The sequence below is a fragment of the Sphaeramia orbicularis genome, chromosome 12 (assembly GCF_902148855.1).
Source record: "Sphaeramia orbicularis chromosome 12, fSphaOr1.1, whole genome shotgun sequence".
Lineage (NCBI taxonomy): Eukaryota > Metazoa > Chordata > Actinopteri > Kurtiformes > Apogonidae > Sphaeramia > Sphaeramia orbicularis.
The window spans coordinates 43,262,162-43,281,880 of NC_043968.1; the positions used below are offsets into that span (position 1 = coordinate 43,262,162).

The 19,719-nt window shown below is 39.5% G+C and overlaps 1 protein-coding gene across 1 annotated transcript; it reads right to left on the bottom strand.

Moving 5' to 3' along the window:
• Positions 1-194: 194 nt before the first annotated feature.
• Positions 195-14,725, bottom strand: lrguk (leucine-rich repeats and guanylate kinase domain containing). The gene is made up of 20 exons (XM_030150329.1): positions 14,719-14,725; positions 14,155-14,253; positions 13,087-13,168; positions 12,799-12,899; positions 12,423-12,504; positions 12,201-12,325; positions 11,048-11,191; positions 10,748-10,828; positions 10,437-10,523; positions 10,105-10,211; positions 9,419-9,538; positions 8,810-8,906; positions 6,801-6,914; positions 6,389-6,590; positions 5,125-5,241; positions 3,716-3,876; positions 3,324-3,412; positions 2,832-2,900; positions 1,208-1,326; positions 195-488 (listed from the first exon to the last, which is right to left on the bottom strand). Exons 1-20 carry the CDS (start codon positions 14,722-14,724, stop codon positions 265-267), a joined length of 2,226 nt encoding a protein of 741 aa, XP_030006189.1. The 5' UTR covers position 14,725; the 3' UTR covers positions 195-264.
• Positions 14,726-19,719: the final 4,994 nt, after the last annotated feature.

The window sequence follows — 19,719 nt, forward strand, 5'->3', positions numbered from 1 at the left end:
GCATGTGTGTATCGTACCGCCGTCTCTGTGTGTGTGTTTAGGTTTGTGATAAGATAAAAGAAACTTGTGGTTTTGTGATTGCTTGTAAACATTTAAAGTTAGTTTTTTGATATACATCTATGTAATTTATTAGATCAAACAACCACATCACATTAAGTTGAGATTCACTGACTGACACACTACCAGATTTACTATTGTTAACAGATCTTTATTGCATGTAATAGATATACTTTGTCAAATGTTGTATAAGCATGTTGTTAAAAGCTATGCTTCCGTGTTGTCTCCTCCCTCTCTGACTTCTGGATTTAGGCTTTCTTTAGAAGGAACAGGGCTTTGTGCTGCAGGGGTCTTGCGCCCGGTGGGGATTGGTGGAAGGATGGGCTTGATGTTGGATCCTGGGCGTCTTTCAGATGAAGGCGTCCTAACAGCAGGTAGCTGATCTGAGCCTGGACATGGTGGGTCAGGTGATTGGCCTGATGCCATGTTGTCTAGAATATGAACATGTTACCTTGTGAGTACACATTCACACTTACATGGCAGTCACACCATAAAACAGAGGATTTGGCTCACCAATAATCAAAGATAGTGACTTTACTAACAGTAAAAGACATGATTTTATAGTAAAAAAAAACATTTATATATGTAATATTTATGTATAAAATAAACAACGTGTGTACAGTTGGAGTAAATTTACTAAACCCATAAAGACATCCACCAAAAGCATCTACTGATCTACAATGTTTAATAACTGTTGATCCACTAATTCTATCAACACGTGAATAATCCAGGTGAAATGCAATTTCTCAGCTTTTTATGGTCATCAGATATGATCTATTTAGATGTTCAGATGCTCTGCAGTGAACATAGAAACACTGTCGTCTTCTACAACATGGATTCACCAGTAAAACCCATGTACTTTCACAAATCACAGTGGTTGTAGACACTTGTTTTTATGTTCAGTTAATGAAATATTCTGTTGAAAAAGTCACTTTTTCTTTACATTTTTCTTTTTTGTTAATTTTTTTCCTCATTTTTCCCAGTTTGATCTAATACCCTTTGAATGTAGTCTGATGGTATTTGTTTTCCTAGACTGTTTAAATTACGGTATGTGTATAATCTGTCTCTCTTGTATGTTCCATACTACATCCTACAGATAACAGACATGATCTATATCAAATAAAAAAAAACAAGAAGGATGTACTTGAACCTTTCTCTGCTTCCAAGGTTTGTCCCAGGGCCGAGATATCAAGTGGTTCCACAAAGCCAGACAAGGCCCCGGCTGAACTGGCCACAGAGAGTGCTGAACTGGCACAAGACTCAACCGAGCTGCTTTAAATAGGAGCATGACGGCATAAACGATGTGGTAAAAGGTGTGGGGGAAGATAGAAAAGACAGACAATGTGAAGAAAACAGTTGTGCAGTGGGTGTAATGTGGGCTGCAGAATAAGAATGAGTTAGAATGGAACAGTGGAAAGTGGCATGATAGGAACATTAAAAGGAGACTGCTGTTAGCATGATAGCACAAACACTGAGCAGGGGATTATGTGTTCATACTGATATACCATTATATAAGTAAAGTGATAATTAAGCCTTTTTTTAAACGAGAAAGAGTTTACTGAGAGGAGTGCTCTTTTTAAAGGACTCTTTCTAATGGTAGTTGTTTAAAGACATATTTTCACACCTGCCCTCTACAACCACAGAATGATCTGCTGTTCACCGAGCAGCTCCACTAGAGCACAGAGGGTGAAGGGATTAAATGATCTGAACCTTGTGGTCCTAAGTGTGCTTCTCTGCCTTATGGCCATCATCGCTCCTGTTTACTCATGTATATGAGCCTGGATACACATAAACACCATCCTACAAAAAAAAAAACAAAAGAATTCAAAATATCCTATCAGTAAAATACAATAGGATCCTGTTACATGAGAGGGCGACACACACAAGATAAGGCACATCCCAGAGAGAAGCGGCAGACAGGTAGACAGATGTCTGGAATCCTTTATAGAAATACTGGAGGGCTGAGTAATGCTAACACTAAATACTGAGGGCATGTATTGTATGTCTCAGACTTTGACAGAACTTGTGGATTTGCAACAAGTTTGGCCTCTCAGAACACGAACCCAAAGGGAACAAATTAATTTGAACTGAGCACAAATGCATTTTAAAAGTCACCACCTGAGAAAAGTTAATGAAAGGAATCAATGCAAATTTGGTCAGAAAAAGGTAAGCAAAGCAGAAGATGTATGACACAAGACACACACTTAATCACATTTACTTTAACAGTAAACGACTGATTAAATTCATATTTGCAGGCAATCTGTGTATGCAAATCCAATGCAACAATACACACTGGAGAGCCTGGAAAGGAAAAGAGGAATTTATGAATCAGTGTATTTGTGTGAGATGTGAGTTTGGATGTGTCTCCGCATGGCTTGTAGCAGTAAAATTAGCAATAAAAGTGAGCATCTGTTGTAAAAAACAGGGCTAGGGAATAAAGAACAGCTCTACAAAAGTTTGCTGCTCTTAAATCTTCAGACTGATGCTTTGTGAAACAACAGTGAGTGTAAAAGGAAAACCCTCTGTATCTCACCTAATCTTAAATCAGAAACTATTATTATGAATTTACAAACTATACCCAGGATGAAATTTGATATTGGTGAGGTAATTTTCACATAATAACATTTTTTCATACCTTCATACTGCCTTGATAATGCATAAACATGGGTTAGCGTTGCGTTTGTGTGTGTGTGTGTGTGTGTGTGTGTGTGTGTGTGTGTGTGTGTGTGTGTGAGGGTGTGTAGGTGTGTGTGTGTGTGTGTGTGTGTGAGTACCTGCTATCCTCACTAAACTGCATACGAGGATTGTGATTCTGCAGTGATGATGGTGCTGTCTGGGCAAAGCTGAGGTAAACAAAAAATGGAGCCAAGTTCAATCATTCTCCTTGACGAGTGTAAATCATAAGGAAAAGCAATTTCACACACAAATAAAACACAGAGCACTATAGAAAGATTAAATGTGAGGTCGTTCATTAATTTTTTTTTAGAAATTGTGATTTGGTGCACATGTAATTAGGTTGTGAGTGGTGCTTTAGGAACAAATGACAGAAGAGCACCACTACAGGAGCCCATCATATTTGCAAACAGTTGGATTAAAATGACTTGGACACCTGCCACTTCAACCAAGGTCAAACAATAGCCCCAAAAAAACCCCATCAAAACGCATTTAAAACAAGTGGTTCAATTAAAGCAATTTGGCCCAACTGAGAGTGGCCACTTGAAATTAAACACCGGTGTGCAGTCAAGTGCGTGCTACTTATAATGAACCTTTTAAAGAGCTGGCTGTAGACCCCTGGACTCTTCCCCACTAGAGCCTCTCTCACCAGCTGCTCACGTCTCCTGATGGAGGTGAGCTCCTGCAGAGAGGAGGAGGAGGAGGAAGGAATGATGAAATGGAAAGGTGAGAGGAAGAGGAGGAAAGGAAATGCAGGTGAAGAGGAGGAGAACAAAGATGATACGGATGGTGATTAAATCAGAGACGAGAAGAGCCAAAGGAGGATGAACCGAATTTTGCCAATGAGATAAAGAACAGAGCAAGAAAGCAGAATTCTGTTAGAAGAATTTTTTTTTTTCCAAATGAAATACGGTCTCAATATCTATTTAATATTTAGGTAGGTTTCTTTAGCTCTAAATGTTTTATCAGTGGTCTTGTAACTCACTGCAGGGGTCTTCTCAGGGCTGAGCTGTGCCTGAATCTGGGTCCAGTAGTGTCTGTAGGACAGATCTGAGGGGTACAAGGCTGTGACTGAGTGGGAACTGGGGCCTGACCCCACCCTGAGTGGGTCTGTGGGTGGCTTCTCTTCTGGTTTGGGACTCGAGGCTGAAAGAGAGAAGTATAGTAATACAAGGGAAATACACTGTAATGTTCACAGCAGACAGTTCAGCATAACCCTGAATGTACAATAACAAAATAAACACTAAATAGTATTATAGTGAATATATTGTAGTTGTCAACACAAAAATACTCCTTACATTTTATAAACCACACTTAATTTTACTGGGGAATGGTGTATATTCAACTCAAGGTACTGGTTAATGGGTAAGAACAACCTCATGAGTCCTTATGCTTATTAACATCATGTATTGCATAATTCTTATAGATTTATTAACTGTGCCAAGGTATTGGTCTTGCATTGTGCTGCAAAAACTTTAATAAAAAAACAGTTTAAAATACTGTAATAAAGCAACAAAACAGCTATAGTACAGGTTTAGCAATGACAGAAATGACACAAATCTACATGTTTTGATTTATCTTTTAAGCAATCTATACACTGTTGACCTGTTTTTCTAAAATATGTACTTACATCTCTTACAACCTAATTCTAAATGTGTTTATGATGCTATTTTTAACATAACGTCTTAATCTTAGAGGCACTTATACAGGTTTTATCACCTCCTTCAAGAAGATGCTTTGAAAATGTTTTGGATAAGCTGTACTGATTTTCTTGTGTGACGACAGTGGCTACAAAAATACTTAAAAATCATATCTAGGTCAATACCAATCTGATTTGATTCTAATTAATAACATACATATATACATACATATATACACATACATAGTGTCAAGGTCAAGAGCCACAAGAAGCTTTCCTTGAAAGGTCAAAGATAAAAAACTTCTTTCACCCTCTATCTCAGGTGTCCTTGGGTCATTGTAGTTTGAGTGAATTTGGATTAATTATGATGATTAATGATTGATTTCTGATTAATTATGCCAGTGACATTGCTGGGGACAGTATATTGTTGTAGGGATTTTAGCTGGTGGACATATGTCCTCTGAGTGTTTTCCAGTTACCTCTTAAGTAATACTTAGTGCAAAGTCCTTAATATAAAACGTTACATTTTATGGTTCTCTTTAGCACCACTACATTTAATTGAATGCTGCTGTAAAGTTACAATGGGCAGCCAACAAACAGTGGGATGAATGAGTGTTTATGTTCAAAAAAGACCTAAGGCACGTTTGACTGCATTTTGTACCCAGTGCCTTGATGTAAAAATTACTACCTTCAGACTTTGAGTCTGTTCATGGAGCTCTGAACAAATAATAATTATAAAAAAAAACAATGCACACCTCTGTGTTGTGTGTCTGGGGATGCTCTGCTGTTGTTCTCGCCTTTCCCCTGTTCATCTAACAACAGGTACTCCTTTACCACTTGCCTTAGTGTCCGGTAAGCTTCTTCCCAGTCATCTATACACATATCCAAGAGCAGACAGAGAAAACACACATAAATCACAGCATAAAAAAATCTTGTCTTGAACAGAGCAAATACATCTCCCATCAAACAGTAATGAATCAAAGATATGGGGATGATGACCTTAGTGTAATGAGGTGCTAGCTAGCAGTGCATAAAAGTGATGAGTGTCTTACGCTCCCTGTATGTTCATCTCATTAAGAAAACAGCTAACACGTCTGAGTGCTTTCATGAGGGAATGATAAACACAGCTATTCTGCTGCTACGTGCCTTTAATACAGTACATGTGGTAATTGGATTGAAAGTGTAGTGTATAGGTTTCACTGAAGTGTGTGAATTTATCTAAAGCTACAGCTAGCAATGTCACTTGGACTGTTACAAAAGGGTGAGGTAGGAGAAGGGTGGCTTTATACGACACTAGAATGACAAGCAGCACAAAAACACAAAACACAACGTCCTTTTTATAATTGAAATCAAAATAGACAACATCGATATCTACCCTGTAAATTACATGACGGGTTTTCAGATTTCAGGTTAAATGTTTGTATGGATTTGCACTGGAAGAGTATGATAGCAATGGATAAAAAAAACTATCAGAGTGAATCGGACTGGAAAGACTGACTTATATTACCAAAGGAAAAATGAAGGAATTTGTACAATTATGGGAACTTCCACCAAATTATTAATGTTTTATTTTTTATTATGAATGCTGTATTTTAATTTTTTTTACTATGTATATGTATACATGTTCATAAGAATATATATCATTTGATGCAAGTTTACCCGATGTGAATAGGTGTGTATATGTGTGTTTGTGTTGTTTGGATTCATGTTCTTTACATATATTATTATTTACTTCGTTTACCTTTCATTATAAAACTTGAATACGAATAAAAATATTGTGAAAAAAAATGTTTGTTTTGATTAAGCATAAATATTTATTCCTAAGCTTTGCTATACAATAAAATCATGCACTAACTAGGTCATTGCCAGTTTGATTTGATTAGCCACTGGAAGACATTAAACATTCATTATTATGGTTTGTAATGCCTTTAAATGAACAACAATTACATCAAGCAATATCAAATAAATAATTCCACACCATAGTAAAACACTGACTGACAAAGGGTTTAGATTTTGTACCACAGGGGATGATATTATCGAAGAATCCCGGCCGACCCCTGTTGGTGTTAGCGTAGAGCTCTATACGTGACACTGCTATGTCGATCTGTGCAGGTGTGTAAAAGCCACGACTGCTCAGGTGACCAATGTACTGCTCCACCTGGGTGGGAATGAGCAGGATGTATCTGGGCTCGAAGTAGCTGTTCTTCAGGCTTAACACGCCCTGTGAGGATGGACAAACAGATGGTGTTTCAGTAACAGACATGCATATTTTGTTTATTGAAACTCCAATATTTATGGAAATTTGCTGTGTGTGTTTCAGAGGCGCATAAAATTCAGACCCATGCTGTGCTGTAATAAGATGGAAAATGAGCAGCTTAAATCCACTACAGGTATATTTTCTCAACTGTCACACATATTTTTCCATACATACCTCCAGCTCCATATGTACACAGCAGGCGAGTCCTTCTTTGGCCACATCCTCAATTGCATCCCTAGTAAGACCATAGCTGTGACCCCCATACTGCACTGTCTGGATAAACTTACCCTAAAAGGAAATTTCCAGTCATCAGAAGACAGAAGGAAAGGTCATTTTGGTGAACCATGTTATTACTCTAATGTTTATCATGTTATGGGTTACATTTATCACTAAAAGTGGACATAATACTTGACGTACGTACACAACCCCAGCATGTTCTGTCAGGATTAACAACCCACCTGTGAACTGAACTTTTAACCTGGTGGTCAGGGCAAAAATCTCTTTCTTTGTTACTTCTTAAACATGACCTCTGACTTCAGTCTGCCTTCCTTTAGGGCACTTTTATTAGAACAGTGTAATTTATAACTCTCATCAACATTACACCCCAATTCAGTAGACTGACAACATCTCTAAAACAATCTGTTCTTGTCCTTTAGCCTGTGGTAACAAAAGAATTCAGACACACACTGGGTTTCAGTAAAAAAAAGCTACCTTGTATAAACTGCATTACTGCATTTAATGTTTTTGTGTATTATTTTCTAAATATTGTTTTTGAATGTTGTTTTGCATTACGATGAGGTATACTGATTATGATTTATTGCACTTTAAATCAGTTCTTTTGTTTGTTTTTCCTCAGTGAAAAAATAAATACAAGTATTAAGTATAAACTGCATCTAAAAGACCATATTATACAAGGATTATAATCTGAGTCCCTACATTTAGTACATTTTTTTTATTGGAAAGAATGTACAAGATATGCTTGGGCCTCTGCTTTCTTAATAGATGAAAATCGTTTAATCATTTTTGTGTTTCCATATTATTAGACCTTGTAGCTCTTTAAATAGAATTACACTGCAGCCTTTCCTTATGTTTAGAGCACAGTAAAGACAATAATGAGGACTAAGGACTGCTGACTGATTTAATTTGTATGAGAGCGGCCACATGAAGTGGGTTGAAGAGGTTATGATTGAATAGATACTGAAAAGGACATCTGAGGGTGGAGGCAGTGGTGGGGAAAAGGATAGCTGACACATGAAAGGTGAGAACATAAACTGTGAGTAGGAAAGAGATGAGAGGACATCAATAAAGAAGGAATCTGGCAGAGGAGGGAAAGAAAACTGAACAAAATGGGTAAAGGGAGGGACAGTCTGTAATGTTAACCTGATCTGCTTCCTTTGTGGGAGAAGACAAAAAGCATCAATAACAGCATCAAAGCAAAGTGTGTAAATCATGAGGCGACCTTGACCTCTATCCATCATTCCACACCACTCTTACATAACAGGCTGCTTGACTGGAAAGACAAGAAGGAAAACTAATGTGTCCCAGACCTGAGGCCCCGAGACCCATACTCTACTTTACATACTCTAAGAAAGCTGTGAGGCTTGATGCTTTTCTTGTCTTCAAAATATATAAGCATGCAGTTCAGTTCAGATGTGTTTCCATTAATTAACAGTGACATACTATTTACACAGACCGATGAGTTTTAGAGTCAATGGTGTCAAAACCTATTAGCTCTTGCTTGGTGGTCTTTTCAGTTTCAAACTCATAATTGCAACTTCATAGAAAAACATTGTGAGAATTGTTGTGTTAAGTCATCATGTAAAATTCAATTACCATAGTGATTATGCTTTTTGAATAGAGTTCAGTTTTACATAAATGCATTAATGTATCTTTATAAAATTGTATCAGCCACTTCGACAAAAATCAATCCACCCCAGCTAAAACTAATTATCTGAAATACTTAAGTCATTATGGCCAGTAATTGAATTCTGTTTGAAAACTCACAGAAGGACTTATGTGACTCATAGAAGCCTGTTCCAAAATGCAGTGTATAACTTGTGGGTATAAAGATTGCATTTGTATTATCTAAGGCATGAAGGTAAAACTTTGAGACAGGCAGGCAGTGTTGCAAGGGTGTGCATTGTTAAAAAAAAAAAAAAAAAAAAAAAGTGACGCCAACGCACCATGTGAATCATGTTTTGAAAGTCTTCCTCAGTGACAAAATGGTAATCGGTTCCATTCTCCTCTCCAAAGTAGGGTCCTCTTGTGGTGTGACAGATTCTGTGACAGTAAACAGAAACACCAAGAATGTAAAAAAGACGTTTCATGTTTCATATCCAGCTATATAATTTATGAGGTCTAAGCATGTGAAGAATCCCAAACCTGCAGCCATCAAAAGGCCTGATACTGAGGAGAGAAAGGCTCTAAAACCAACCATTAGCTGAGAGACAGTATCTCACCTTAACTGACATCAAACCCAGATGATTACTACTTAAAATTGCTATAATAAATACATATAGAGGATACTGCTCTGAATGTTTACACACTAATTTATTTATAGATGATATAACAAGGAAATATTGTCCTTAGGACACACTCGTATCAATGTCTGTCATACAATTAGTACCACTATTTACTCCACCCTCAGATCACATTATGTTTAATTCTCTTCATTATAATTTCATCATTCTAAATTTATTTCAGGAGTCCTGCCAGTGATGAAGTATCAATACAAATCACCTCTGAAGACTCGACATGTGACTAACAGAAAGGAAAGACATTTTGAGACTGACCCATAAGCGAAGTATTCACAGAACTCCTGGCACAGTCTGTGTGCTAGCTCTCTCTTCCCACAGCACTGAGGACCCGTCAGCACCAGCATAGGATACGGAGAGTCTGCACTGGGCAAAGTACTACTTGGAGACAAACACACATATCCACACACACACATTCATATATAGACATACATCAGTTTTTGACAACCTTTTATTTTACAGGTATGTAGTTTAATTTAAGTCCACTACATCTTCATGGTTTATTATACAGTTAAGTAAATAAAGCATGAGGACGGGAACAAACTGCTGCTTTCTTCAAAGCCTCGCCTACACTCAATATAAACTGGAGCCTTGTGGGCAATATGGATGTGCTCTTTCTAGGAAGCACAGTGGAGAATGGTAAATTGACTGTAGCTACAGCATTTTATTTGCTGATGATGGATGTTTCCAAAAAAGTGCTGATCCACACCAAACTGATTTTTTTTTTCTTTTAGGTAGTAGATACTCTGAGTAATAGAGAAACACTGCAGACAAAATGCTGCTCATGTATGATTTTTTTTTTTTCTAGATGACTTGATATATGGATTGTAATGATCACATAGGATTGTTTACAAATCTAACTCATTATATCAACTTGTAGTCAAGTAATAGACACAGCAACACCAGAGAGAACTAAATATAACAAACCTCATATTAACACCAACCTATCATACAGGACATGAGGCTGCATCATCTCGTACACAAGGTGCATCATGTGATCTCTGGCTGCAACGACATCCAAAGGAGGGTCATACTTGTTTATGGATGACACCTAGAAAATGATGTTTGTAACCAAGCAGATACAAAACAGCAAACCACTTTTTAACAATCTCATACTCAAAGAAGAAATAACAATGCAAAGGGATAACAAAGCATACTATTGTAGGATCCAATTTAAACCTATAGGTCAGGTGTGTTGCAGCGATATTGTGCCTGCTGTTGTATTACAATATGACCTTTGATTGTGAAATTCTGAAAATGTTGAATGTATTTGTACCTTCTCTTCAGCAGTGACCTTTTCTTGATCCAGTACAGTTAGATGTTGAAGGAGAAAGACAATTGATAGCCTGTAATCTGGTTGCTCCTGGGTCCAGTCACAAGAAATACAAAAAAATAAATCAGTAGAGGTCCTACGCTCATCTTCTGAAGACTTTATACAGGTAGAAGACTTCACAGAAGGTTATAGGCAGTGAGGTGCAGAGCAGATGAGGTATAGCTACAGAAAAATAGAAATCTGCTATCAAGTGTAAAACTATCAAATCCATGTTCACATGACTGTAGGGCCTGATCAGTAAGGGTTGAAGTTACCTGCACAGGGTTGCCGAGTAAATTGAGATCCCTTAAAAGTAAAAGGTCATGAATGTGCTTGCACTCCTCAATTTCATTAATCTGACAAAGAAAAGAAATACATGATGTACCAAATTAGGAAGGTGTTTGAGCAACTCTATCTATCTATCTATCTATGTATCTATCTATCTATCTATCTATCTATCTATCTATCTATCTATCTATCTATCTATCTATCTATCTATCTATCTATCTATCTATCTATCTATCTATCTATCTATCTATCTATCTATCTATCTATCTATCCTGCTTAGTCAGTACCATGTTTTTCTCCATGTTGATCAACCCCAGCAGATGGAGGTTCTCCAGGCCACAAAGACTGTTGATTTGATTTAGAGATAAGTCAAGAACCTGTAGACTCTTCAGATTTTCCAACCCTTCAATTCTCTCCAGCTTGTTCCCTCTCTGGAATCAGACATGAGAGAGGACAATTAAAAAGAGGTAAGTGCATTATATTAATGCACATGCACACACACTTAACTGGCTTCCAAACACCACTTCTGCTTTACATACAGACAGTGATTCACACTAATCAATGTTAAGGACGTGCCCTAGTTGCTCTGCAGGGTGGCTGAACCCTCTATCCCCTCAGTACAGAGCTGAGTGGCAGCCCTGCCGCTCACTGCTAAATCCTGACAGGTGACGACTGACAGGGAAACAGCTGGCGAGGTGCTAGCACAGCACGATAACCAACTAAAAAACCAGACCCGGGTACCCCTCCCCTGCCAGGGACATCAGTCTATTTCTCACTCTATTCCACTGACTAAAGTTATCTAGCGTCTGGCCGCACCATGCCCTGCTCTTGCCAAACATGTTGCCTGGCAGAGGGCTGCTGTCAGTGGGGGTGGGTGACTGCACTGGTCCCTTGAAGCTCTGGGTCGGTGCTGTGATGGGCTGGGAAGCAGGCTAGCTGACAGGGCCATGCTGCTTAGGGAGGCCTCGTGTGAGGAAGAGGGGTCAGAGATGGGATTGGATGGATGTTGGATGGACAAGGTGTGTGTGGGTGTGTGTTGAACTTAGTCCAAGCTCACTCAAACACCACCAGCTGCTCCCAAAGCAAAGCTACAGCAGAAAGAGGGGCAGGCACAGCCAGACCAATGGCTGCTGACAATGAGGAAACACTGATAAAGGACAGTGCATGCACACACATGCACCAGCAGAACGAAAGTGAGAGAGAAAGGGCCTGCTGTTGGACCATATGGGATTCTTGAACAGGGAGCCAAGGTTTTACTGAATGTAGAAATGAAGCCAAAAACAGAGACATAAAGAGAAAGACACTTAAGAGGAGAAAGAGGGGAGAGGATAGAGGAAGAAACACACTATATTTAAATGCCTGTTTGTCATTGTATGTCTGCCTGTGTGTGAATGTGTGCCCTGCCAATTATGTTTCCCATTGTAATAGAGGAGGACCTACAAGACTGAGGTATGTGATATGTAGTCTGTCCAGACTGCTGATTCTTGAGATTTTGTTGTGGGCCAGGCTCAGATGGGTAAGCCCACAGCATTGCTCTAGACCACTTATCTCACTGAAGCCATTGTCTAAGCATAGTTGTTAAGAATAATATGCAGCAGAATTATTATCCTGAACATCAGTTGCTAGATGCAGATTTGTGTACATATTCTTCAGTGAGGATACGGTCCAAATTCAGTTTAGCAAGAGATGAAAAGGCTGATAAATCCTTCATTTTCGTCATGTGGTTGTGGGAGAAGTCGACCTCCTGAAACAAACAAACAAAAAAGCAGGACATGTTTAACAAAAGTCATGAAAGCTACATTATCATATATCTCGCTGAAGGAATTATTCAACTAAATCCATAGAGAATGGAAAAGAATTTTTACATTAGTAAAGTTCAGTGTCATTCAAGGGCAGTTAATGCCTTGTAAGCATATTCAAAGTGACTACAGATGGGCTATGGAAATCCTGGCCTATCATGAGGGAATAGCATGAGAGAGGAAGCCCAAGCCACCAATCAAATGTTGTCTTATCCTGTCAGTTCAAGGTCCTGCATTACCTTTAGGTTCTTAAGTGGCTCAAATCCAAAGAAGTCAGAGATTTCATTGTGAGACGCATCCAGGATGACGAGGTAGGGCATGTGGCTCACACATGATAAGTCTAACAGTTGGGAAAAGTTAAAGTGATTTAAAGAACAGTGACATAAAACCAGCAATATCTTCACTACCAACATACAGGCTTATTCTGTCAAATCATCCTGATGAAAGACTACAAAGATAAGAAGCTTGCAATAGCTTACAATCACTTGCACATTCAGTATCTGAATATACTTTTAGAAACAGTTTACCTTTAATTTTGTTGTTGGGTAGTTCCAGCTTTTGGAGATGGATATAATTAGATAACAGGGAGACATCCATCAGATTGTGACTCTATGGCAAAGAAAAGTGCAAATGTTGTTTAAAAAAAAAAAGAAAAAAAAAAAAAAGATAATATAGATTAATGCTGGGCAATAAAATTATAATATTATATATACTGAACAGTGTGTTGCCATTTTTAAAATAAATTATGTACATTTTCTTAGAGATCAGCAACCATAGTTATTCCCATTTATTTTTATGTTATAAGTATCATAATTCATTTATCTTTAGGGTTTATTATGCTTATATTGCCAGATAAAAGAGAAAATACTTCGATGTTTTGCTGTTTTACTTAATTTTACTCAAGCATGTTCTTGATGTTTAACAGACATTTTATCATTTTAATTGCTCTACATCTAGATTTCTGAAATGCTCTGGCCATTAAAACTAACTAAACACCAACTAAAACAGCAGTCTCTGCAACTTTTACCAAAATCACCTTTAAACTTTAAGAACTGATGATTTGACATTTATATGACAACTACTGAAATCTGCTGAGGTGAATTTTTTTTTCCATTCTTTCTTTGTTTGGAAAAGCAGGTCATACAAAACTTCCCTTTCAGGTACATTTCAGTAGCCACACATTGAATTGAATGACGATGCTAATCCAAGACTTTTAGTAGAATATAGAAGAAATAAAACTGTAAAAAAAAATTTAAAAGTGGGAAGGAGGAGAGGACTTACTCCACTTTTTCATCAACATATTAAAACACAATAAGGTGTGTATGTTTGCATTAATCTAAACAAAATAGTACATCAAATAAATGTTATCACATGACCAATGTATTCAATTCACATCAATTACAGATATAACATACTTTGTCCATGAGGTGACTTTTTTTTTTTTTTTTTTTTTTACTGTGATGTCATTTCTGAGCTTATCACCCAAAATGAAAGGAAAGGAATTTGACAGGGTGACTTTGTCTTATAAATGAAGAAACATACTTTGAAGCAGTATTATTTCACGCACAAATATTCTTTATTTGTGTGTGTCTTACTGGCATTGACAGGTGGGGGTACAGATTCATCCCACTGCTAAAGCATCCAGGTTGAATTATACAGCTGGAGACAAGCTCAGGAGTTAAAACAACGTCTTTCTGTTAACGCAGAAAACATATTTGACACAGTTAGATTCATATTTAATACAATATGAGTCCTTAAAGCAGAAGGAAGGCACTAGAAACATGAGGCAGCTTTCAGCTCCTACAGGCAAACTTCCACATCCACATATTCATGCACCTACTGCACATAGAAGCATGCAAAGAAGGATGCACAACACTTTGTAATGCTCCTAGAAAATATCAAAAATGATAGAGGGTGTAACCTTGGAGTATTGTTTCACTTCCCCAGATCTCTTGTGCAAAGTTACCTGCTTTACCTGTTGCATAAACAAACATGTAGGTTTATTCGGACATTTCCATTAAAGTGCATTGACAACAATATATAACGTTTTGGAGCAATAATATATTATACTAGCATAGCAGACAAAACACAGCACTGTAATACATGGTATCAAACTGTGAGTGGGCTTTTATTTGCTAATATTTCCTTATAGTCCTTACCTCCATTTCTCGGTTTCCTTGAAGCTCATAGCCGGTGGCCCCTGGTGAAGGACTGCCCACAGTGGACCCTGGGGGACCGCAGCTAGGCGACGAACACAAAAACCCCTCACTCTGTTCTTTCATTATTCAGCAGCGGAGAACATGACTGACTGAAAACAGCGACGTGGAAATTCTATGAGGACTAAAAAGTGAGTTAAAATTAGCTTTATTCGCCCACTAGTTGTGGAGTAATTGCTTCTGTCGTCGCATGGCAACGCACGAGGAAGAGTTGCGTGAAAGGAATTATGGGTGGTGTAGTTTGTTTGCAACGGGGCGGTGAAAAAATAGAAAACTAAAATCATGATGTCAGCAGTGGAAAAAATAATATGCTGTATCGGTCTACACCAACATTACACACAAGTAAAATGTCTGCAGTCACTGTCTGCAAAGGTTTTCAAGTTAATAACGTACAGCATGTATTTGGATGAAAGTGATGTTGTTCTACATTGCATTTGTATATATAGGTTATTTATTACAAAAAATGTTTGTTATAACTGTGTAACAGCACAACAGGAAAGAGAAAAACTAAGGATCAGGCTCTCAGGTTGTGTGACCCTATGCTCTTATTGGCTGGCGTTCTGTGATGCTGCACTCTGATTGGCTGGTGTTCTGTGACACTGCACTCTCATTGGCTGGTGTTCTGTGACGCTGCAGTCTCATTGGCTGGCGTTCTGTGATGCTACGCTCTGATTGGTTGATGTTCTGTGACACTGCACTCTCATTGGCTGGTGTTCTGTGACGCTGCAGTCTCATTGGCTGGCGTTTTGTGATGCTACGCTCTGATTGGCTGGCGTTCTGTAATGCTGCACTCTGATTGGTTGACGTTCTGTGACGCTTCGCTCTGACTGGCTGACATTCTGTGACACTGCGCTGTCATTGGCTGTCATTCTATGAAGCTGCACACTGATTGGTTGATGTTCTGTGACACTGCGCTCTGATTGTTTGATGTTCTGTGATGCTGCGCTCTCATTGGCTGGCGTTCTGTGACGCTCCGCTCTGATTGGCTGGCGTTCTGTGATGCTCCGCTCTGATTGGCTGGCTATCTGTGACGCTGCGCTCTCATTGGCTGACGTTCTGTGACGCTGCATTCTGATTGGTTGATGTTCTGTGACGCTTCGCTCTGATTGGCTGGCGTTCTGTGACGCTGCGCTCTCATTGGCTGGCGTTCAGTGACGCTCTGCTCTGATTGGCTGGCGTTCTGTGACACTGCGCTGGGATTGGCTGGCTATCTGTGACGCTGCGCTTTCATTGGCTGACGTTCTGTGATGCTGCACTCTCAATGGCTGATGTTCTGTAACGCTGCACTCTGATTGGATGACGTTCTGTGACGCGTCACTCTGATTGGTTGACGTTCTGTGATGCTGCGCTGTCATAGGCTGTCGTTCTGTGACACTGGGCTCTGATTGGCTGGCGTTCTGTGACGTTGCGCTCTGATTGGCTGACGTTCTGTGACGCTGCGCTCTCATTGGCTGATGTTCTGTGACGCTATGTTCTCATTGGCTGACGTTCTGTGATGCTGCGCTCTCATTGGCTGGCATTCTGGGATGCTACATTCTCATTGGCTGATGTTCTGTAACGCTGCACTCTGATTGGATGACGTTCTGTGATGCTGCGCTGTCATTGGCTGTCGTTCTGTGAAACTGGGCTCTGATTGGCTGGCGTTCTGTGACGATTCACTCTGATTGGCTGGCGTTCTGTGACGTTGCGCTCTCATTGGCTGATGTTCTGTGATGCTGTGTTCTGATTGGTTGATGTTCTGTGACGCTTCGCTCTGATTGGCTGGCGTTCTGTGACGCTGCGCTCTCATTGGCTGGCGTTCAGTGACGCTCTGCTCTGATTGGCTGGCGTTCTGTGACACTGCGCTGGGATTGGCTGGCTATCTGTGACGCTGCGCTTTCATTGGCTGACGTTCTGTGATGCTGCACTCTCAATGGCTGATGTTCTGTAACGCTGCACTCTGATTGGATGACGTTCTGTGACGCGTCACTCTGATTGGTTGACGTTCTGTGATGCTGCGCTGTCATAGGCTGTCGTTCTGTGACACTGGGCTCTGATTGGCTGGCGTTCTGTGACGTTGCGCTCTGATTGGCTGACGTTCTGTGACGCTGCGCTCTCATTGGCTGATGTTCTGTGACGCTATGTTCTCATTGGCTGACGTTCTGTGATGCTGCGCTCTCATTGGCTGGCATTCTGGGATGCTACATTCTCATTGGCTGATGTTCTGTAACGCTGCACTCTGATTGGATGACGTTCTGTGATGCTGCGCTGTCATTGGCTGTCGTTCTGTGAAACTGGGCTCTGATTGGCTGGCGTTCTGTGACGATTCACTCTGATTGGCTGGCGTTCTGTGACGTTGCGCTCTCATTGGCTGATGTTCTGTGATGCTGTGTTCTGATTGGTTGATGTTCTGTGACGCTGCACTCTGATTGGCTGGCGTTCTTTGACGTTGCGCTCTCATTGGCTGACGTTCTGTGATGCTGCGTTCTGATTGGTTGATGTTCTGTGACGCTGCACTCTGATTGGCTGGCGTTCTGTGACGCTGCGCTCTCATTGGCTGGCGTTCTGTGACCCTGTGCTCTGATTGGTTGATGTTCTGTGATGCTGCGCTCTCATTGGCTGACGTTCTGTGACGTTACTCTCTGATTGGCTGGCGTTCTGTGATGCTGTGCTACCATTGGCTGGCGTTCTGTGACGCTCTGCTCTGATTGGCTAGCATTCTGTGACGCTACACTCTCATTGGCTGACGTTCTGTGATGCTACGTTCTCATTGGCTGATGTTCTGTGATGCTGCACAGTGATTGGTTGACGTTCTGTGACGCTGCATTCTCACTGGCTGGTCTTCTGTAGCGCTGCGCTCTAATTAGCTAGCGTTCCATGACGCTGCGCTCTGGTTGGCTGACATTCTGTGACGCTGCACTCTCATTGGCTGACGTTCTGTGACGCTACGTTCTCATTGGCCGGTGTTCCTTGATGCTGCGCTCTCATTGGCTGGTGGTCAGTTACACTGCACTCTCACTGGCTGACGTTCTGTGACGCTGCACTCTGATTGGATGACGTTCTGTGACGCTTTGCTCTGATTGGTTGACGTTCTGTGACGCTCCGCTCTCATTGGCTGCTCAAAACAAATTAATGAATGAAAGAAAAAAAGCCTGTTTTGTTTAAAATCATGGCTTCTTGTGCTTTTTAAGGCTAAAACCTCAAAAAAGACTGTTCTAGGTAATTTGCAAATGCCCATGTTCCTGTGACTTTAATAAAAGAAGCCCCAAATCATCGCAACTTTCACCACAATTTTTTGGAAAAGCTGCCGCAAAATCAGGTATTTTAGGCCACAACAATCAAAAAAAATCCCCACGAAATCCTGCAGGGACTGTAATGTAAGCTATTTAAAGCATAAAGTAAGTGGTCAATGTTTTATTATACTGTTGACCAAAAGTCGGAATCAGTAGTTTTTTTTTTTGTTTGTTTTTTTTTTTACCTCTTTTCATGAAATGATTGTGACAATGTGTATATAAAGTGTGTATGTAATTATTTCACCTGATCAAAGGTGATTACGAAGGAGGAGGATTAGGGCCACTGGAAAATAAATAAATAAAGTCCAATTATTATTATTATTATCATTCTGAGAAAAAGTCAGAGTTCTGAGATTAAAGTCAGAATTCTGAGGAAAAAAAACTCAGAATTCTGACTTTTTCCTCAGAATTCTGACTTTGACCTCAGAATTCAGACTTTTGTTCCACAGAATTCAGACTTTAATCTTGGAATTCTGACTTTTTTCTCAGAATTCTGACTTTTTCTCAGAACAATAATAATAAAAAAATTTTGGACCTTAATGATTTATTTTTTTTCCAGTGGCCCGAATCCTCTTCCGTAGATTACTGATGTGTATAAATAGGAAGAAAAAGAGGACTGTTTCTGAAAACAAAGTTATTCCAACTTTACGGTGTATAATGTGTGATGTTTTGGATTTGTATTAGTGCTGTGCTTATTACATTAACTGCTGTGGATATTTCAGGTTAAACTCATTTTAGCTACTTTATATACCACTGACTATTTTAATCTGCAGCAGTGTATAATATTCAATGAGAATATCATAGGTTTGAAGGGTTTGTTTCACGTGAATCACTTATTACGAAGTTGTAAGCTTTGTGACAGTCGAGTTTTCAGCTAGTTGGGGTTTATTTAACTTAAAAGAATGTTCTCACTTCATACTGTAATTTAATGTTTCAATTTATCATAAACAAATGTTAGACATGTCAGACAGTCAAGTAGAGTGAAAAAGTTTAATATTTGCCTCTGAGATGTGGTGGAACAGCTATAAACCAGTAATGGAAGTAAGTGAAATGGACGTATTTAAGTCAATTTATGTACCTCAAATTTGTACGCAAGTTCATTGAGTAAAAGTATTTACTTACATTCTCCCACTGTCTGGGGTGAGAAGTGCAAGTATTACTTTGCCATAGTTGGGAGTCATATCAAAACATTAACACCTTGATAGATTTGGAACGAACACAAAAGCTTATAACTACAGCATTACTGCTAATATACCTACACACGTTGAGGCATTTTGACAAAAGTGAGACCTGACATGTCACTTCATCCTCTGACAATCCACTGAACCAAAAAACATGCATTACACAGATTCATGCCCCAAACCTCCAAATGGTACATATGTTGACTGTTTATCTTCAGCCAATATGATGCACTTAAGCACCACATGATTCTAACCGTCACAGCTGTCAAGCAAAGTACAACACCTACTGTTGGTTTTGGATCAGTCTAGTTCAGAGGATATGAGCCAATAACATCTCTGATGCTTCAAAACAGTGAAGGATTTTGCTGTCATGTGTGGAGGAGTTTTTACGGTGTCCATGAACAGCTGTACTTCCCCCAATGGAAAATATGACTACTTTGTAACTAGTTTGCAACCACATGAAGGGAAAACACTGCACGGGACACACAAAA

What these genes read in the sequence shown, in the direction of transcription:
- lrguk (XM_030150329.1), bottom strand. An exon ending in CCTCATGTCCTGTATGATAG is followed by an intron (nt 9,539 to 10,104) that starts GTTGGTGTTAAT and finishes GTCTCCAAGTAG; the next exon opens with TACTTTGCCCAGTGCAGACT. An exon ending in CAGTTTAGTGAGGATAGCAG is followed by an intron (nt 1,327 to 2,831) that starts GTACTCACACAC and finishes TATTTAAAGCAG; the next exon opens with CTCGGTTGAGTCTTGTGCCA.